Consider the following 21745-nt stretch of genomic DNA (forward strand, 5'->3'; position numbering starts at 1 on the left):
TCACCCCATGTTTTCTATAACAAAAAGAAGAGAAAATGATCTTACTTGTGCATTTATCAGTCATCATTATCATACCTGCTACTATAAAAAAAAACAGTCGTCATGAACCATTAAAAAAGGGGATTTAAGGAATATATCACCCTCTATAATTTTAGAGCAGGTGCTCGCGTGACGTCACAAATTCGAATCTTAAAAAAACAAAAAAAAACCGCACAATTCTCTTAATTTTTTCATTGGTTTTCATCGAACCTTCAACAATATTTTTTTCTATTTTGTCTGTTTTCAATAAAGCATCGTCATGATGAAATCCCCCCTTTAAAACAAGGGCCTCTATTGTGGACAATGCAAAAACCACTTCTAGCAATATTGCTCATGAATAGTACTGTATCATATCCGAAGTCGGCTCAAGTCCAACTTTGACCAATCTCCTACATATGAAAATGAAGATGTTTGCCAAAAAATGGTCAAGCGATTAATCTTAGTTTGATGTAAACGTATGAACCTGCATTTGTGGAAGAACCGGATTTTATGGCACAATCCGCGATCGAGTTTAATAAAAACAAGTTTTCAAGAGAAATAGTTTTTCAGAGGAAAGTTCTCTGATCTGTCGTCTTTAAGATCCTTCATGGAAGATGTCTTGTCTGTGAGCCAGGGTTTGGCGTGGATGTAACCCCTTCCTGTTTCCAAGGAGGTAGAGTTTCCGTGGCATTGATGGGGGTTATTCATAAAGAGGGTAAATCTATAACGCGGTCATGACCAAGAATGACTGTTGTTGTTGATGTTGTTTCGCATCTGTCAGGGGCAGGCACTCGGCATGTCACCTTGATCTCGCGGTTGCTAATCCTTGGAGAAAATGGGGGACAATCATTCCTGCAAAGTTACATGAAAGTTTTACAACCCCCTCACAAGCTGATTGATTGCAATTAAGAAGCAGAGGAAAGCATGAGCTAACTTAGGTTGTAGGTTTGAACGGATGGAACCAAGGATATTGGTGGAAGAGTGTGCCTTCGGAAAGGACAACCTGGAAGGAGACTTAATTACATAACCATCGGATAGTCCTTGGAGAAAGTTAATTGGGATGTCATCCTGGGTGAAGCAACCGGTCATCATGATAAAAGAGCACGGAACATTACCCATCTCGATTTAGCGAATAGAAGTTTAACTTTGGACCACCGATGGGGAGAGTGGAATCATTCAAGTCCTGAAAGAATATAAGAAATTATAATCTAAATGTAGGACTGGGTGTTCTTGTGAGACCAAGCAGTGCACTTGAAAGGTCTGCCCTATATTAGATGACCCCCACCGATTGCTCATCAATTCCCTAGGCATCGAGGGGCAACGGTTTTTCGGAAGTGCGACAGGTGAATTCGGTCGAGGGGGGCAACTGATTACCCCTATGCTCCCCTACCTAACTCTTCAAGCTGCACCATCTAACAATAGAGTGGTATGGATATGGATATCTATGCAACCCCTGCCGGTGACATTGACAACAACATGGCGCACGAATCGGGAGGAGTGGTAAGTAACCATTTACCTTAATTAGTGTCACGTGCCGTAAACATTCCATGGTTATAATTGAAGATCCGTGTTGACAATTAATCTGTTTGATTTCCTCTTATCCTTTTGATTTATATTTGTTTGTTTATGCATGCACATGTTTAATGGTATGATTTGTAAGGTCACGAGTAACGAGTCACACAAGTTCCATCGGGGTACCCTTTTATCCTGCAATGATGCATCCGCTGCAGTTTCTACATGAGGACCTATTTCATATTTTTGCATTTATATATAAATTCAAGTTAAATAAAACATTTAGTACGGTAAATTACGTTTTTTATTTATTCTAATCACAATTGCCGATAAGTTCGGCTATATATACGTGCTGCATGACGTCGTATTATTTGTCGCTATGCCTGGTTTTAGATGGGCAAACAATATTAACAATCGGGCTTTGCTTTAGTTTATGGAAGTCTATATAACTACACATGTGCATTTAAATTAGAATTAGTAATGAAAGATGTAAATATATTTTGTAAGAAAAATACCAACAAATACGTTTTGCTATTATAAAGGAGGTTCTGTGGTGTTGTAGAATAGGCTATAATTTCTAACGATCAGGGTTCTTCATTTTCTCGGACATCTTTCCATAGTTTCATAGTAGACACCTATCATGTATAACATTATTGTAGAGCCCTCAAATGCTAAAAAAGTTCATTATTACAAGTAACATAATTTGAAGAAGACAGAAAAGTAAATTGTATTATTATGTCATACATGGGGCCTAATTGTATTGCAAGTTGAATTTAAGTATACTATATTATGGTTAGTTAATTCAGGACAATTCTTGCATAAAATTCCATTGTTATATGCATTTTTAAGCAATATAATAATAATAGCAATACACAATTCTGGGACTCTACTCTTGATTTAAAGATTACAGCGCCTCAAGTACATTCTTTCTTTAATACAAACATGACATCAATCAACACGATCTAAGCACGTATAGGAGATGGATATATTTCATTTCATTTCATTTATTTTCCATTTCCAACAATCATTAACATTTACAATAGTTTTGTTACATACATCTTGATATAATTATAATCAATAAAACAAAGAAACTTATTATGTATAATAATCAAGATAACAGGTCGGAAACGGAGGAGGCTGCTAAAAAGCGAAGCTTGTAGGATGCAGCCTCCTATAACACACGTATGAAGAATATAAACAAAACATAAACCCAACATAGTAGACATTTGAACTTAAATCTATCTGAATGAATAATTTAAAAGAAATAAAAAGAAATAGAAAATGAGAGAAAATAGCAAGATCAGTGGTCTCCAGATTCTTGCCCCAACACTCAAGGCGAATTTACAGAACAGGAAAACGAAAAATATCATATTTCACAGCTCGTAGTGCTGAGTATATATGAAAAATATAATGTATGAGTGATGAAGAGTTAAAAAAAACTAACGAGTATCTTGGAGAAACTTTTTCAACTTAAATTTAAAAGAATTTAGGCTTGGGGAATCTTTGATAGTATTATCAAGAGTGCCCCAAAGTCGAGGGCCTTCGAAAGTGAAGATGGATTTGGCAAGAATTGTCCGGGGTAGAGGAAAATTAAATTCCTCGGATTGACGTGTAGGGTATTTATGAATAGTTTTGTTTTTATTAAACGAAGAATCAAAGATTGATGGTAGCATATTATTATTTAATTGATACATAAATTGACCCAAGTTATATTGATATAATGTTTTTACTTTTAAGATTTTATTGTCAATAAACAATTGGTCTGTGTGGGATCTCCAGGACATATTAAAAATAACGCGCAATGCCTTTTTCTGTAAAAGTAATATTCGTTCTAGATATGATGTATGTGTATTTCCCCAGACAATTATCCCGTAGTTTAGATAGGGTAAAATTAATGTTGAATAAAGCATTTTTAGGGAGGAAGTTGGAAGAAAAAACTTGACCTTATTTATAACACCAATATTGCGTGAAATTGTACGGCATATAAAATCAATGTGTGTTTTCCAAGATAAATTGTTGTCTACTATCAGACCTAAAAATTTTGTTGTAGTGACCACTTCAATGTCAGCGTTGTCCAATTTAATATCGTATGGTAATTTATCTAAAGAATTGCTGAAAAGCATACATTTCGTTTTTTGTACATTGATTGACAATTTATTAGATCTTATCCATTGTACTAGCTTCTCCAGTTCAATGTTCAATATATTGACTAAAATATCGGGATTAGGATGAGAATAAAGTACATTTGAATCATCTGCAAAAAGAATATAAGATAACATTGTCGAAGAATTGTGAATGTCATTTACATAGATCGAAAATAAAAGTGGGCCCAGTGTGCTGCCTTGAGGAACACCCCAATTAACCTTTAGTAGAGAAGAATTGTGTTCATTTATGTGAACAAACTGTTTACGGTTTATTAGGTAATTCCTGAACCACTCCAAGGCCTTTCCACGGATTCCGTAATTTTCAAGTTTGTATAGTAGTATTTCATGATTTATAGTGTCAAAGGCCTTGGAGAGGTCCAGAAAAACACCTACTGTATGTTCAAAGTTATCAATAGCTTTTGTGATTTTTTCAACAAATGAAAGAGTGGCATGAGAAGTACTATGCTTTTGGCGGAATCCAAATTGAAAGTCAGAAATTATGTTATATTTATTCAAAAATTCTAATAGTCTTGTATATATTACTCTTTCTATAATCTTTGATAGAGTAGGCAATAAAGATATCGGTCTATAGTTACATACATTATTCTTATCTCCTTTTTTGTACACAGGTATTACCTTAGATATTTTCATATTGTCGGGAACGACGCCATTGATTAAGGATAGATTAAATATGTGTACTAAAGGATCAACAATATATTCTATGACATTTTTTAATAAAATATTATCAATACCATCATGACCACAACTCTTTTTGTTTTTTAAATTATTCACTGTATCTATTATTTCATTCCTATATACTGGTAATAGAAAAAGAGAATTAGGATTTGGTCGGTGAGTGAAATGGGTAAATTTCTTTTGTGTTAATGGTATATTGTCGGCTAGATTTTTTTCCGATCTGTGAAAAATATTGATTGAATATGTCAGCTATCCGCGCAGAATCATGAATTTCGATATCATTGTGTTTTATTGTTCTTATGTTCTTATTTAATGTCAATTTCATGAAAAAAAATAATAATGTAGATTTATAGGGGGCAGGATTAAAGTCTAAAAAAGAGTTGTCTGGATTTGCGTGTGTGATGGTTAGCATGTTTTATTGCTTGTGTTTGCAATACATGATTTTGTATAGTGCAACTGAAACTTACAGGGGGAAGTTTATATGATCAATCAAAAGCTAAACACACAAAATTAGTTTTCGTATACATGGTATATCGATTCGTCACATCAACCATTAACATACGGATGTACCTGTATAAGATAAAACGTGTAGTACCCATGCCTCCCTATCTTCCCGTGTCGATGTCGGGTCGATGAGGGTGGGGGTAGGTGGGTGGGTGGGGGAAGATGGAGTCGGTTTGGTCTGATAAATTGTATTGTGGAGGGGGGGGGGGAGGTAATTGATGCATTCAGTTATGTATATGTAGTATTTTGTCCTTTTATTTTCTTTTTTTTCAATGTTTTTTTAAAAATGTTTTTACTGACCCCATATAAGAACATATTATGTTAATGACACTGGCATGGGCCATCCTTTCGATTATTTATCGGTAAATTGTAATCATTTGCAATTCACTTGAATTATTTCAATAGATGCCATCTATGTTATTTATTTATGTTTTATGTTCATGTATTGTGTTTTAAATAATCGTAAAATAAACAAACAAACAATTTCCCCTACGCGCCTACCAATGTCTGGTGCATGTGCGTGTGTGCGCTGGGGGGGGGGGGACATTAGGGCTGATGTCCTATGAAGAAGTTTCACATCTCGCTAACCGTTTATTCTGCCATCTGAATGATATATAAATGTATGATCAAAGGACATGCATGGTTTCAGAAGACAACTATTCAAATTGACGGACAATAGGAATTATAGCTTAAAATAAAAAAGTAATCCCCCGAAACATTGTATCTATAAGAATGTTATTGTTTGCTCACTCGTGAATAAAAGCATGTCCATGTTTCCCCCTATTATTGGCTCAATCCGCCTTTGCTTCTCCTTCGGACTCTGATGACGATTTCGAAAGTAAACTGATGATAAAATTGAAAATGACAGTTGACGAATTGTTGATAAGGTAAGATAAAAATGACGTAAAAGGTGTATTTTAAAGTACCCAAACTCAAATTTCTAGATTTACTTAAAAGAAACAAGTATCTTAATTGATAGATACAATATAATACATGCATGTGAATTAGTTGTGTAAAGTTTATATAAACGTTGTGTACTTGACAAACAGTTTAAGCTTGCCTAAAATACAGGTAGATCACCATTGAACCCCTTTATATTCTCACAGGCAATAACAGTAACTTGGTTTATACCTTTTTTCAATTATTCCAAAATTAGAAGCAAATCTTTGTTGCCCAAGCTTTATTTAGCACACTCATTTGGCATCAGTCTTTGAATGGGGTGTCAGCCAACATACTATGGGGCGCCAAAGGGTCAGAGTGGTCGATTGTTATTTTCTGTTTATTGTCATAGAACGTATGATAAAGATTTCTTTATCATTTTTCAGCGGAAGCAAAAGATGATAACAATGGTATCTTTAATAAATATATAGACCAACCGTTATTATTATCATGTATTATGTGGAGCGTTGTGGCTCAGTGGATTAGTCTTCGGACTTTGAAACAGAGGGTCGTGGGTTCGAATCCTAGCCATGGCGTAATTCCTTTCAGCAAGAAACTGATCCACAATGTGCTGCACTCAACCCAGGTGAGGTAAATGGGTACCGGTAGGAAGTAATTCCTTAAAAAGCAGTGCGCGCTATGAACGCCTAGCTTAGCCGGGCGCAGCCGGGTAATATATAGGAGCGCCTTAAACACCTAACAAGGTACTCAATATAAAATAATATATTTGTAATCATTACTAGTATCTCTTGTGATGCTAACGATGATAATAATGAAAATTACAATTTTAATGATAGTGGTAATGATGATGAATAATAAAGTAAATCAACTAGAAAGGGATATTTACAAGGGCCTCTTTTTACATAATATCTCTTATCGCTTGCTTCTAATTGATAACTCTCTCTCTCATTCACAATTGAAAAATCTGGATGGATTATCAAAGGGGCGAATTTTGACACCTGTCACTGACAGATCTTAAGTTATTATCTTAACTAAGCCCATACCTATCACCCTCCCCTCCTAGAGAGATTAATAAATCCATGACCGATTAGTCATCTTGGCGACATTTTGATTTAAAGACCAAAAAATATGATTTATTGAAATTTAGTCAATAAAATCAAGGGCATGTTTTATTTATCATACGAGAAATTAGTGTAAGGTCCTGGGAGGACATGCCCCCTTCTCAGCCGATCCGCAAGCACTGGCGTATAAATAACGAGGGATGGGGAGTTGGGGACACTGACCCCCCCCAAAAAAAAAAGAGAGAGAAAAGGAAGGGGAAAATGAACGAAAGAAAATCGAAAGGGTGAGGCATTATACTACTTTTTGAATATTTTGTTTTAAGTTAGAACCAAAAAATATATTACAAAGTCAGATTTTCAATTATAAAATGTCATTTTTTGCATTCTCGGGAATTTTGAGAAAAAAAGAGCGCCATTTCGTGTCTCTTCATTTTTTGGCTCATTACACCATTGTACGCAATATCTGAATGAACAGTCATATAATTTTCTGTTTGAAATTACCCTTTTATATTCAATTTAATTCAATTCAGGTTTGAAGAAAGCATGATTGGCAGTCACAGACTGAATTGTACATGTATACACAATGCCAATATATAAAAATAATCAAAATTATTAACAATGAATATGCAAATTAAAATCACGTAATTTTGTGCAGTTAAAAATGGAGTTAAAAAGGATTTAAAATATTGCACATTCATCACACCAATTGCAAACTTATTTACCATGGTACTTGTTTAATAATCTTGTCAGACTTGGAAGAGCACTATTCTGAAATCTTTTTGTTTTACATGGAATCTCCTTATATTTATTTATATGTCGTAAGTTGAAAGCGTTTGTTCTTCAGTGGAGGTAACCAGTTTTTGTGCCATTCATTAATTTCTAATTTTAAAGCGAAATCCGTGGTAAGTTTTACTCTTCAACTTTCAAGTGATGTCATATTTAAGGCCATGTCATTATGATACATACTTGGTTCCTAATACTGGACAGTTTCAATAACTTTTATCTTTTTCAAGGCAAGAGAAGCAGCGAAAAGAGGTACACTAAAGATACATTCTTTAAAAGAGTTTGAAAAATAACTATTGTGTCAGTGATAAAATTTGTGCCTGATGAAGAAATAATGGTCAGAGTTAACCAAATCATTGGTTAGAGTTTCTTGTTGAATTTGATCAATACTTACCGTCGGACTCGCCAGCGGATTTGTAATTTTGACAAATCCCTTTTTAAGGAGTGCACAATCATTACCAAAAGATGGGGGCACCTCTCACCATCCTACACTCTTACTGTATGTTAACGCCTTTACCTTTGAGGTCGCATAAGATAATAATTTAAGTTATAATTTTGAAGGGTGTGTGTGTGTGTGAACTTTTTGCCCTCTTATTTCAAGTTTCCCAAATACACTCCTCTTCAGGACGATTAGTATGATATTAAAATTTGGGACCAATTTAGAAGTGAATTACCGAATGTAAGTCTTAATGAGCTGATTGAGCTAATACTTCCTGGGAAAGTAGATAGACTGGCATTGCATACAGAGAGTGGGTGAACGAGCGTGTTAGAGCCGGGAGCTTGGATTGACTTTGACCAGGGATTTTGGCGAAACGTTCATTTCCTATATCACTGTAAAAAAAAAGAAAGAAATAGTGCGAAAATTCCACAAGTGGTGTTAACCAAGTATCACAGGCGTAAAAATAAGGGGGTGGGGTGGGCTCGGGGTGGCAATGCATGGACCCCCACCCATCCCACCCCAAAAATCATGAACAAAAAAGGGGGCGGAAAAGAAAGCAACGGAAAGGAAAATTGGAAATATTTATATTTTTCTGAATATATGTCCGTCAAAATCTATCCAAAACAATTATATTTTCATTTATTAAAAAAAAATGCTCTCTCGCTTCTCTAACTCTCGGCTTTTGAAAAAGATGGTTCCTTACGGCTCGTTACCCAACTGCGGAGTACCATACTAAATGTTTTACACCTGTAGCAATTATTATCTTATCTATTTATTCAAATTTATGATGTCAACTTTACATCCAGCTATCATGTCAAGGACGACGCGACAGTTTTTGGATGGGGGCGGGGGTACCATCTATTTTCAAATTCAATTACAAGGGTAATATAGAGATACATAACCTATACCTCTGTTTTCTGTGCTCTTCATTCCTTTATCTTTTTCTCCCCCTGTTTTTTTCACTAACTGAAAATCATAAAGGCGGGGCGGTCGCCCCTTCACCCCTGTAGTCTTGCTTCAAGTCATATTTAAAACATCAATTCGGGGTCACGACATTAGTTTTTCAATTATTAAGATTTCTTATGATAAAAAAAGAAATTAGACTCACTCATTGTTCATGATGACACTCATAGAATATTTCCAAATAACAAATCGAATGATATCTGTTTTTCTTCAACCGATTTCGTTTAAATAACAAAATATTTGGCTTTCTATTTTTTATATTCAGTTTAATTGCTTCCATCAGTTTATATTTTTTAATCGACCTCGATTGACATTCCTTGCTTATATTATTGTTAAATGATTTATCATTGGTACAAATTTTTCTCATTTCACAGAGAGATACATTCACACATTGTACAAATTTGACGCGTAGTTGTGTAATGAGCTTACGAGAAATGAAAAAAAAATGTGTGAGTCGTAGTAGTGTAATATCCCGAGTGTGAAAACGTGAAATATTTAATTAATTCATGCCGCTTCTCGTAAAAAGGTTGATAATTATAGAACATGACTTGTGCAGGGGCCTCAGCGTTAGAAGAGGGATCTATGATAGCGAGGTTTGTATAAGCTTGCTCTCAAGGCACACCTAGACAATGTGGGTCAAAATGACGTGAATTTGTCATCCCATTCAGAATAAATGTTTCAGTCCCACCAATGAAACCGACTCCAAACCGACAGATGTTATGTCATTCGTAATAACGTATATTAGCTTTGATCGGTCTGGAGTCGGTTTCACTGGTGTGGCAGTCGTATAACGTCGTTGGGTATAGCTGCGTTAATGAATCGCTTGTCGTTCCATGGAGTTTTGAACGATTAGGAAGGGTAATCCCCGACCCCATTCTACACACCGAATACCCGCTTTGCAGGTGCGGCTATAGTCTGGTGTTATGCTGTAATATATTGGGTAAATTGCCCGGGGGGGGGGGCACTTACATTGGCGAGTGGATACCATGCGCGACCAAAAAAACACGTAAAAAGGATGTCTTTTTCACGAAAGGGCACGTTACGTACGTAACGTGATAAGGGTGTCAAAAACACAAAATAATGAAAAAAGGGTATCTATTTCGCAAGGAAAATTACGTGTTTAGGGTCGAATTTGCGGGGATGATAAAACAAAATTAAAATGTTTTATAAAGGATGTCCTTTTTGCCCCAAAACTTCGTGTTTAGAGTCGCGCTTAAGGTGTAGTAGGTGGGGTCGTACTAAACCAAATAAGGTAAAGTCGACGACCGAAGGATCCGTAACAATAAAACATTCCTGTACTTGTTTAGGGGTTCATTTCAGGGAATATTTGCCAAGAGTATCGCTTTGTTTCCAATACTGGTTAAGGGTGGGGTTTCACACGCCAATACTTGTTAAGGGGTGCATTTTCAGAATATGGAAATTACGTATTTAGGGTGCTTTTCGAGACCCCATGGACGCGCATGGTATCCACTCGTGAATGGAAGTGGCCCCCCCGGGGTAAATTGCCACTTGGTCTACATTTTCTTTTGTTCTCATGCCACATGGTGTAATCCTAGTTCATCTTCAACCAGTTCGTCTACTCACCAGTTGGTCTAATTGCCATATTTAGCCCATATACAATTTTGTTTCATTTCCAGTTTAGTCTCATCTATTCGTCTAAAATCCATTTGGTATAATATCACTTAGTCTATTACGATATGGTGGATTGTTTAGAAGTCAGATTTTCATTTGACAAATCTTGTATGAAAAATATGCCACTCTGAGCGAGTGCAACGAGTGATGAAAAAGAAGAAAAGGTGGCAGTTTTTGTGATTATTTATCATCAAAACATGGCCTTCGTTGAATTTATCATCAAGATTGAATTATTTCAAAAATGACAAAATAGAAGTGAGTTTATACATTTTTCACTAAATTGTTCACTTCAAAATTCATTGGATAGAGCAGAATGATGTTCTTCCCCACCCCATAGCACCCCTCCCATAATCTTGGGGAGGACAACTTTCCCTTCTCCACGCGTCTGTTCGTATTAGTACGCGGTGGTGCTACGTCTTTGTACATTGCGTGCTGCAAGGGAGAAACAATCGACTTTTCAACAGTCTTTCCAAGTTTTAATTAAATTAAATTAAGGCAAACTATGTTATATAAATATCTTAATCGGGTTACCTTTGAAGACTGAGCAGGTGTACGATTAGAAGAAAAAACAATGCATTTACTATGATGTGACCTAGAAAATATTCAGGTCAAGACGAATCCATTGTTTAAAAATTGTATAGCCCTGACAGGCTCCTATAATCATGCCATTCATATAAGCAAATCTAATTTGGGGGAAGGGGCAGTAGGTGGAATATATTTATTTTGAGCTTCATATTAATATTTCCTCACTGAAAATTTAATTTCTTTTTGTTTTGTCTTCCGGGCATGGCTGTAAAATCCTCGGTAATGACAAGGAAGGTCTTCTTTTAGAGAGAGACGGGGAGTGAAAAAGGAGGGAGGATTGAAAATCAAAGGAGGTGAGAGAAGGGGAGTGACAGATGGGACGATCATTACCCCTTTTATCTAAAGGATAATTGATCAGGTATTTTGCTAACGATTATTTTCTACAGCGAGGTTTTGCAAAAGAACGATTTTTTAAAGTCCATTTTGACACGGAAAGCAAGATCTTTACAATTTATATATAGAAATAGCATGCAGCTATGGTCGTTTTGACGAATAGGCCTACAATAATCATGACCTATAATTCCTTTTCGTCCATGTATCATCAACGTATGAGTGACTAATCAAAACGGTCATGATAGTAGAATACGGTGGCCCCTTAAAACCCTTCCTCGCGTTAATCACTACTTCGGCCATTGCAGGCTCCGATCAACAGTTTTGGCTGGTACTTTTTTTTCTTGGACAACAGCCCTGGCAAGACAACACGCGATTAGAGAATTGGGAGAAGGAGAAAGAGAGGAAGCTTTTAGTGTTTGTGTGATCGGTGGTGAAAGTCGTCTTCTGTTTAACCTGCTCTTGCCTCACGCCAAAGGGACAGTTCCCGACGCGTTTGATGGCACCTGGATTCTGCAATGTGCGTGTAAATACTATGGATTAACGGGACTATGACGGCAGATCATAGATCATCCAGTTGCATGCCCACCGGACCTTATAACCAACCTTACAAAATGGACATATACATGAATTTTACCAAGAACGGAAACCAAGTACGTATTAGACACGGGGGCACCAGTACCCGTGGATGCATGTTGCCATCTATTTATAACAAAAAAGTGAGGTAATATGGTGGACTTGATATGATGCATTTTAGACATATCAAATTTATTTTATTTGGGTTAAAATTCTACATAACATCCTTAACTTTGAACCATAAACAAAATGCCCACTCCGTCTTATCAAACCGACAATGGCACCACTAAAATAAATTGTCAGGGAATGGCCGGTACAATTCATTTTTTTTCCTGATTATATGTTACTTTGTGATAATTATCTTCTTGCCACTGCTATGACATGAATGAGTTATAAGCCAGACATAAATGAATATTTGCTCGCACAACCTAAATCGTTGACAAACACTTATCAAAATCTTTCACTTAGAATAACTTCAACCCGTTCAATTCGAAACTTACCTGCATCTCTCGTTATGGTAACGAAAGTCACTGCTCTATTTTTGTAACATACCCTAAATTTTTAACATGTTAATATGAAATCATAAAATTGAATTTCTTAAAAACACATCAGCACGACAACATATGTCGGTTTTCTAAAACGTTTGGCGAGTTATTTGTGTTTCCAAAATGTTTGTTTTTATGTCCTTTTGCCTTTCAATTGTGCGTTGTGGTATGTGCTTGTAATCCAAATTATGAAAAGCAGAGGTTCGAGCCTGGTAACGTGTTTTTTTTATGGTGACGATATTAAAAGGTCGGCCACAGATCTACATAATAATATCTGATTGTTATGCAATATAAGTTAAGCAATCTAACGCGTTGAAAAGTTTGTGAAGTGTTTGTTAGAAGGTGTTAAGGAATAATTTTCGAATGGCTAAAAGATATCATATCAAATACACCTATTGACCCACGCCCCTATAACTATCCATCCTTAACACACCCCACTAATCATCCCTTGCATGATATCGTTTTCTTGTACATTTTCCGTCCCATTTCCTATCTAGGTGTGGAAGTTTTGTAACAAACCCAAATCCAAGACAACGAACGACGGGGGGAAGAAAGTCGGAGGAAAGTTGCAGGGGACTCCAAAAAAGGCACTTTCTTTGGGATCTTTGACCGAAGAACCGGGGACAAGTCGGACATATCGGAAGCGAGATGAAGGAGAGAACGAAGCGGTCATTAAAGTATGTATCCAGCTTTGAGAAAAGAAAAAAAAATCCGCTACTGCTGCTTCTTCATCCGGCTTTGACATCCACTTCTCTGCTGATAGTGTTGATGGTATACAACCATCACAGATTATGCTGCTGCAGCATCATCATCCTCCTCCTCCTCATCATCGTCTCCACCTATCCCGTCATCATCCTTCTCCTTTTTGTGGTCCACTGTGTATCGTCTTGTATCTTTTCATCTTGTTGCTTGCTCTGCTGAAATCATTTCGTCACGAAATATTCACATTTTGTTTAATTTGGAATGTTGTTTTGGTATAGTGATTTTTGTTTTGTTTTTGTTTTACACGAATGTATCGATTTCTTTACAGAGTGACATTGTTCCAGGGTTTGTCACGGCAATCACGCAGTCAAGCTATGCTTATAGTGGCAGCCCATGCAATATGGTTTAATCTATGTCATAGAAAATACAAATTTTTTCATTGTTTTGCTTTTCAAGTATTTTATTACATAGCCTGTTTATTGCATATATTTTCTTTGTTTACGTGTTTATGAAAAAGTTGCAGAAATCAAAAAAAGAAATGATCATGATGATCATTGGCGGCGGAAGACAAAAAAAAATTAGGGGGGTCCACATGAAATTTTAGGAGGGACCACCAAAAATTTTTGACAAGCAAAAAAAAAGAAAGAAAAAAAAGGTTCTCATCAAAAAAATTAGGGGGGGGGGACCGTCCCCCACCTCAATTTTAGGGGGGGGGGACCTGTCCCCCTCGCTTCCGCCGCCTATGATGATGGCATGATAGAAATTAATGTCCGCCAAAGGGGCCGCGGGTTAGTCCCAGGTACAAATGGTTTTAAAAAGTAGCATGATTTTGACAGATTAACATATATGTACAATGCAAATAGAAAGGTTAACTGTAGTTACCTTTTCTCATTTTATTCTCCAAAATTACTAATCGTCGATGTGACAATGTATTGATTTATGTAGTGTGATCAGGAACGAAATGGTGCATGTTTGTTATTCATTCAATTTGTCATATTCAATTGCATAAAATACACGCCCCTCAAATTTGTCTTTATTATAAGATGTGATTCCCGACTTCATTAACATCGTGTAATGCAATCTCGATCACATACAGCTTCGATTTCGGTAGATATATATATCAGTTTCAATTATTCCAAGTTCCAAAATGACGTCACATCTGTACATTACTCCCGATATAATAGAATTTGTAAGTGCTATTATTGATGAAACTTTCCTTTTCAAAGTTTCTTTAAGGGTATATGATAAAATTTATAAGTGGGCGACTAGGGTGGAGATTAAAAGATAGCCCACCTAACTGAAAATATGTTATGGTATATGCGCAATAATTACTTCCTTACCAATGGGATTTCTAACGTGTAGATTAAAAAAAATGACATCACTACATGCTAAGTGCATTCTTTGACTAATATTGAGTAAGTTATTAATTCCGAACCATCTGTGCAGTATAAATTATTGAAAAATAGGCCTATGTGATTAATTAAAGTGGTTGAGAATGCGTGGGGATAAATGCAAGTTAAAGGACAAGTCCACCCCAACAAAAACTTGATTTGAATAAAAAGAGAAAAATTCAACAAGCATAACACTGAAAATTTCATCAAAATCGGAGGTAAAATAAGAAAGTTATGGCATTTTAAAGTTTTGCTTATTTTCAACAAAATAGTTATATGAACGAGCCAGTTACATCCAAATGAGAGAGTCGATGATGTCACTCACTCACTATTTCTTTTTGTTTTTTATTGTTTGAAATAGGCCTATGAAATATTTTGATTTTCTCGTCATTGTCATGTGAAATGAAGTTTCATTCCTCCCTGAACACATGGAATTCCATTATTTTAACATTTTGTGCTTCAGGCAAGGAGGTCCTAATCATCAAATTCGTAAAAATTGAAATATTGTATAATTCAAACAATAAAAAACAAAAGAAATAGTGAGTGAGTGACATCATCGACTCTCTCATTTGGATGTAACTGGCTCGTTCATATAACTATTTTGTTAGAAATAAGCGAAACTTTGAAATGTCATAACTTTCTTATTTTACATCCGATTTTGATGAAATCTTCAGCATTGTGCTTGTCTGATATTTCTCTATTGATTCAAATCAACATTTTTCTGAGGTGGACTTGACCTTTAATGACCAAATGGAAAACATTTATTTTGAATATTATTGGTGAACAGGCCTATCAGATTCATTGAAGAGTTGGGACGGCGCGCCGTGGCGTGGGGACCTACGTCATTATGCAAATGACCTGACGATGAAAAGTTTTATGGTATATACACTGTAAAAAATGAAGTGCTACTTTAGCACTTACGGTGCTTGTATAGTGACTGCACTATATACGAGTGCTGATTTTCAAGTTTACATTTGAACTAGAAAATCAGCACTCGTACACTCTTGAAAATATTGGGTAAAAGTACTCCATGAGGGTAATTATGTGTCCAACCAACTTGGGCATTTCTTTTGGGCATTTTTATTTATCCAGTGTGATGAAAATTTTGCCCATTCTCAAGTATTTGTTGCTTACAAGCACTGTAAGTGCTAAATTAGCACTTCATTTTTTACAGTGTAAACACTCAGTTTGAATATTATTGATGAATAGACCTATTAGATTATTGAAGGGGATATGAGATAGGCATAGGGGGCAAACGTCATGCATTCAACCAGACGGAAAACATATTTGATAATAATCACTTCCGTATTATTGAGATTTGGAACGGATTAAAGATGGCGTATGAAAAAGAAAGAAAGAAAATTGACTATTTTCTATCTGGACATCGTGACGAGGTCTTGTGAGTAATTTAATTTGCCACCACCATCACCCTTTAATCATGATCATCAACTTGACCTTGTAGGAATATTATTTCTAAAGGAAATCATCAGAATTCAAGTAACCAAAAAAAGAAGCATTGTTGTCAATTCTGTGTCGACGATCAATCGTTCTATTGTTCTTTATGTAACTAATTTCGTCTGGAATTCTATTTCGCTTTTAAACACAAACCTTTTAGATTGACATAAATTCATAATTTGATTTAATCCCAAAAGAATTAAGAATCCAGATGTTCTGTTTTAGAGTGGTCTCGCATTTGAGCCATTTGAGTTTTTTTTTCATTTCCCCCTTCCACAGGATTCTTTATTTTCAAAAAGCATAGTTACACTGTATAAACATTTACAATTTTTCAGATAAACAGTAAATAAATATGGTATTTACATAATTCATAATACATAGACATGTAATCAAACTGACTTATTATACAATCAAGTTGTCACAGCCAAAGCAAACGATTTGGCAAGAAAAATAATGATACATATATCTAAGAAATAAACACTGGTAATAATTATGTTTGTTAATGAGACAGATTGCCAGCTTGTTCGAAAAAGTTTCTGAAACGAAACCATTTCTTTCTGAACTTATTTGCTCTGAAATTTGTTTTGTAAATATATTCTTCCATTTCATAATATATAAACTTTTAAAGCCGACATAAGGTTACTTTGTTGTAGGAATGAAACACAAGGCGGTTTTACAAGAGGGATGTTGCCGCCCAGAAATTTCGAAAACTTATATCTTTTATAGACAATTTTCACAAAATTCGCCAAAAGTGTTCACAAATTCCGCCAATCTCACCTCAGAAATTGCAAAAGCTTGCCAATGAAAAGCTCGGTCTCATCGTTCCTTCAGTTTCGAGATTATTCAAAAGTTTTATGCGTCTTGTCCCCCAACCCCCCCCCTGCCCCGAAATAAAAATATGCCAATACGACAAAGTCTTAGAACATTACATGTATTATGAACTATAGGCCTACTTATCAAAGGTGTGTGTGAAGGCGGGGGGGGGGGGGGGTATAAATCAAGAGTATAACAATGACTTGGCGGAAAATGCGTCTATTTGTTCAATAGTATATAGCCTACACTGTAAAAACTGTGGTGTTAAAACTGACACCAATTGGTGTTAATAGAGGACCACACCCTGAGGTGTTAAAATAACACCCTAGAGATTGAACATAACACAAAGGGTGTAAATGTAACAACCATGAGTGTTGTAATAACACCTATAGGTGTAAAACTAACACCACCAATTTAACACCGGTGTAAAATAACTGGTGTGGTCCTCTATGTACACCGGTTAACACCACAGTTTTTGCTGTGTGTGATTGATTGATTGAAATTACAAAGCAAGGTGAATTGTGTAAGACAGCATGATGAAATGAAATGAGAATCTTCCTGGGAAGCATAACTTGACAATGAATGAAGGTTCCCTTAATTGAGAAAATGAATAAATGCCATATTAATACAATCTTTAAAATATCTTTAAATGTTATAAATACAAGCCAATCAATTACAAGAACGGAACGCGACAGGCCGCTACATGAACAAGCTGCATCAAATAAGTGGAGACCTTAATTAAGTATGACTATTTAACAAAAACTGTATAATTTAATCAGAAACATTTGCAAGGTTTTGAAACATTACTGGTTATAATCCGTAAACAATGCAAAATCGTAATTTATTTTCCGTTCCTCTTGTAAACCTCATTCATTAAAACATTATGATACTATCATCCCAAGCTAATTGACTTCATGTTTGTTTCCTTTAGTAGCCTCACATGTAATAATCATGAGACGTAATGACTAATATAATTTTATGCTCACAATGCAACCAGCTGATAAAACATGTTGCTTTGTTTTCTCTTTCTGTCTCTCTCTTTGCCTCATCACTCACTATATGTGCTCTTTATTTTTGTTCTTTCCCATCTTTCCTATCTTTTCTCACCCTTTATCTTATCTACTCACTTCCTGCTCATTTTCTTCTTCTTTTTTTGCTTCTTCTTCTTTTCATCCTTCTTCTTCTTCTCCTCCTCCTTCTTCTTTCTCCTTCTTCTTCTTCTCCTTCTTCTTCTACTTCTTTTTCTCTTTCTTCTTCTTTCTTCTTCTTCTCCTTCTCGTTTTCCTTCTTCTTTTTCTATTTCTCTTTCTTCCTCTACTTCTTCTCCTCCTCCTCTGTCTTCGTCCAGCCTTTGATGAATGAACAAAACCAGAACAGCGACACCAACGGCGGACCTAAGTTTCATCAAGCCAACATGGTCAAGGACGTAGAGGATCTCAATCTAGCCAACAGAGATCCCATCAATATGACGTCACACGTCAGGGTAAGACTCGAAATCCCCCTCCCGAAAATAAAACAAGTAAGCCAGAAAAAGACGTAGAAGCAAATATTTCAAATAAAAAATGATTTACTACACGATCAGAATCAAGATCAGTTAAACGGATAAAAAAGTGATCTGAAGGTTTTGTACATCGGAATCGTCAAGGAGAAGGGGGTGGAAATGGATCAAACCACGTCTTCGGTCATGGCTGCACAGCAAAAACTGTGGTGTTAACCGGTGTACATAGAGGACCACACCAGTTATTTTACACCGGTGTTAAATTGGTGTTAGTTTTACACCTATAGGTGTTATTATACAACACCTTTGGTTGTTACATTTACACTCTTTGGTGTTATGTTCAATCTTTAGGGTGTAATTTTAACACCTCAGGGTGTGGTCCTCTATTAACACCAATTGGTGTCAGTTTTAACACCACAGTTTTTACAGTGTGTAATATGGGACAAGTATGAGTCGACATCTCCACAGTTGAAACCAAAATGACTCGTAATGAAAAGTTAGTATACAAAAGGAGGCTACACATGTATAATAATTTTCAATAATACTATGAGCATTGTTAGCTGGAGGTTAGCTGATTGGCTGTATTTTGGACTATTAAACCACATAGTCACACCTAGGAAACCTATATATTCTAAACTGATCGATTGTAGGACATTGTTAATAACGTAGTAGCTGTGACTGGTCTGAAGTCAGTTTCACTGGTGTGACTCTAACATTATAGGCCAAATTCACCCCCCCAAAAAAAAAAATGTTGATAGAGAAAATATAGAAAAATAGAGAAAAAAATGTTGATAGAAAAAATAAAGAAAAACCAAGCTAGCATAACGATGAAATATTCATCAAAATCGGATGTAAAATAGAAAAAAAATAAAACAATGCAAAGTTTCGCTTATTTTTCGCAAAACAGTAATATGCACAAATCAGTGACATGCTAATGAGAGAGTCGATGACACCCTTTACTCAATATTTCTTTTGCTTTCTATTGTTTGAATCATACAATATTGCAATATTTACAGATTTTACAATAAGGCCCAACTTGACTGAACCGTAAAATGCTAAAACGGTGATAATACCACATGTTCAGGGAGGAATAAAACTTTCATTGTTTCAAAAGACAACGGGGAGAAAATTTGAATGTTTCGATATTTCATATGACAAAATACACAAGAAGTAGTGAGTGGTGTCATCAGTCCCCTCATTAATTTTGCATACCGACCAGGATGTGAATATAATTGTTTTGTGAAAATAACGAAACTTTAAAATATAACTTTCTTATTTTACATCCGATTTTGATGACATTTTCAGTGTTATGCTTGTTGGATTTTTCTCTTTTTATTCAAATAAACTTTTTGTTGGGGTGGACTTGTCTATTAATAAGTCGAATCGAGGCGGTCAACGTAATCTCAAAACGAATGTCTTGCTCTTTCTCAACCCCATTCTCTTACATCCCCATCTTACCATGGACCATGATCTTACTTACATCTTCCTTCTACCATTAAACCACGACCCTACGACTGTCTTCTGTCAGATTGGCTTTGAGGAGGTGTTTGCGGAACCTGACCATCAGCAGAGCTTCGATGCAGTCTGGACGACCAGCTTCATTGTCTACACCCAATCGAAGATGTGGTGTTATCGACTCCTGTCCGCAGCCTTAGCCATTCCACTAGCTCTCATTTGTGGTAAGGTCCAAAAAGCTTAATGGTGTTTCGAAAATTGTATTATAGGGGGCCGTTTCATTAGCACGATTGTAAGTTTGTAATTGTAATAAATACCCTGGTAACATGGCTCAGCAACCTATCAAACTCAATATGGTAGATAATATCATGACTATAATAGTTTGCAGAGTTACTATATTGTAAGCATTCATGAAATGGGTCCGAGTACGAATTCATTTTCATCCGCAAAACATAATTGCTAAGACAAAGAAATTGGTCAATCGATGCCAAAGAACCAAGACCGATGATTGCACTAGACCTGATTGGTGCTTGACAAAGATTTAAGTGCGACTCTAAGTCAAACTTAAATCTTTCATGGAACACCACTGGTCTGATATATACACGTTATTTCATTTATTTTCCCCTCAGATTTCCTTTTGCCGGGCTTTTTGCCCTTCATAAAAAACATTATCGGTTAAAATGTAAACGGCAAAAACAATGTAAACCTATCCAGATATCAACATCCTTCTGTAGTTTGCTAATTCCCTCATTTTAATGTTTCCTCGTTTACATTTACAGGAGTTCAACTAGCCTTCTTGACCTTCTGTCACATCTGGTGGGTAGTACCGTGTTCAAGAGTATGGATCTTCATCTTGAACTGGGTGGGAAGCCTATGGGCAACCTGCATCCGTGCCCTCTGTAATCCCATCACAGAATCATGCAGCATGCTCCTAGGCAACGTCAAGGTACAGATGCACACCCCGCAGCACGTATAGCAGATGTCTGGAAGAACGGGGAAAGTGGTGGAAGGACTGAGAAGGATTCCAAGATGCCAGGAAGACGTACTTGGACATTCTAGGAAATTTAATAGTGGACTTACAGAGAGGCGTTCGTGGAAGACCATAGGGAACCTTAAAAATGGAGTGACAGGAAGACGCACATGGGAGGAAGAACAAGGAATCATAATAATGATGATAGATTCACAGGAGGACGTTCGTGGAAGAACTAGTGAATGCATTGATTCACAGGATGACGTTTGTCATTTTGTGGAAGAACTTATAGGGAATGCATTGATTCACAGGAGGACGTTCGTGGAAGAACTAGTGAATGCATTGATTGACAGGAGGACGTTCGTGGAAGAACTAGGGAATGCATTGATTTACAGGATGGCGTTTGTGGAAGAACTAGTGAATGCATGGATTGACAGGAGGACGTTCGTGGAAGAACTAGTGAATGCATTGATTTACAGGATGGCGTTTGTGGAAGAACTAGTGAATGCATGGATTCACAGGAGGACGTTCGTGGAAGAACTAGTGAATGCATGGATTCACAGGAGGACGTTCGTGGAAGAACTAGTGAATGCATTGATTCACAGGAGGACGTTCGTGGAAGAACTAGGGAATGCATTGATTCACAGGAGGACGTTCGTGGAAGAACTAGGGAATGCATTGATTCACAGGATGACGTTCATGGAAGAACTAGTGAATGCATGGATTGACAGGAGGACGTTCGTGGAAGAACTAGTGAATGCATTGATTCACAG

General features: G+C 36.3%; 1 protein-coding gene across 2 annotated transcripts; it reads left to right on the forward strand.

The window, feature by feature from the left end:
• Window positions 1-840: 840 nt before the first annotated feature.
• LOC121424384 (caveolin-3-like) lies at window positions 841-20978 on the forward strand. 2 transcript variants are annotated; one of them, XM_041620051.1, is made up of 4 exons: window positions 841-1518; window positions 18398-18532; window positions 20076-20226; window positions 20782-20978. In XM_041620051.1, the coding sequence occupies exons 1-4, from the start codon at window positions 1447-1449 to the stop codon at window positions 20976-20978; spliced, it is 555 nt and encodes a 184-aa protein (XP_041475985.1). In that variant the 5' UTR covers window positions 841-1446. The 2 variants fall into 2 exon arrangements, with proteins under 2 accessions (XP_041475985.1, XP_041475984.1); XM_041620050.1 differs by lacking the exon at window positions 841-1518 and adding an exon at window positions 11884-12220.
• The last annotated feature ends 767 nt before the right edge of the window (window positions 20979-21745 follow it).

Source organism: Lytechinus variegatus, chromosome 11 (assembly GCF_018143015.1).
Source record: "Lytechinus variegatus isolate NC3 chromosome 11, Lvar_3.0, whole genome shotgun sequence".
In the NCBI taxonomy this organism is placed as follows: domain Eukaryota; kingdom Metazoa; phylum Echinodermata; class Echinoidea; order Temnopleuroida; family Toxopneustidae; genus Lytechinus; species Lytechinus variegatus.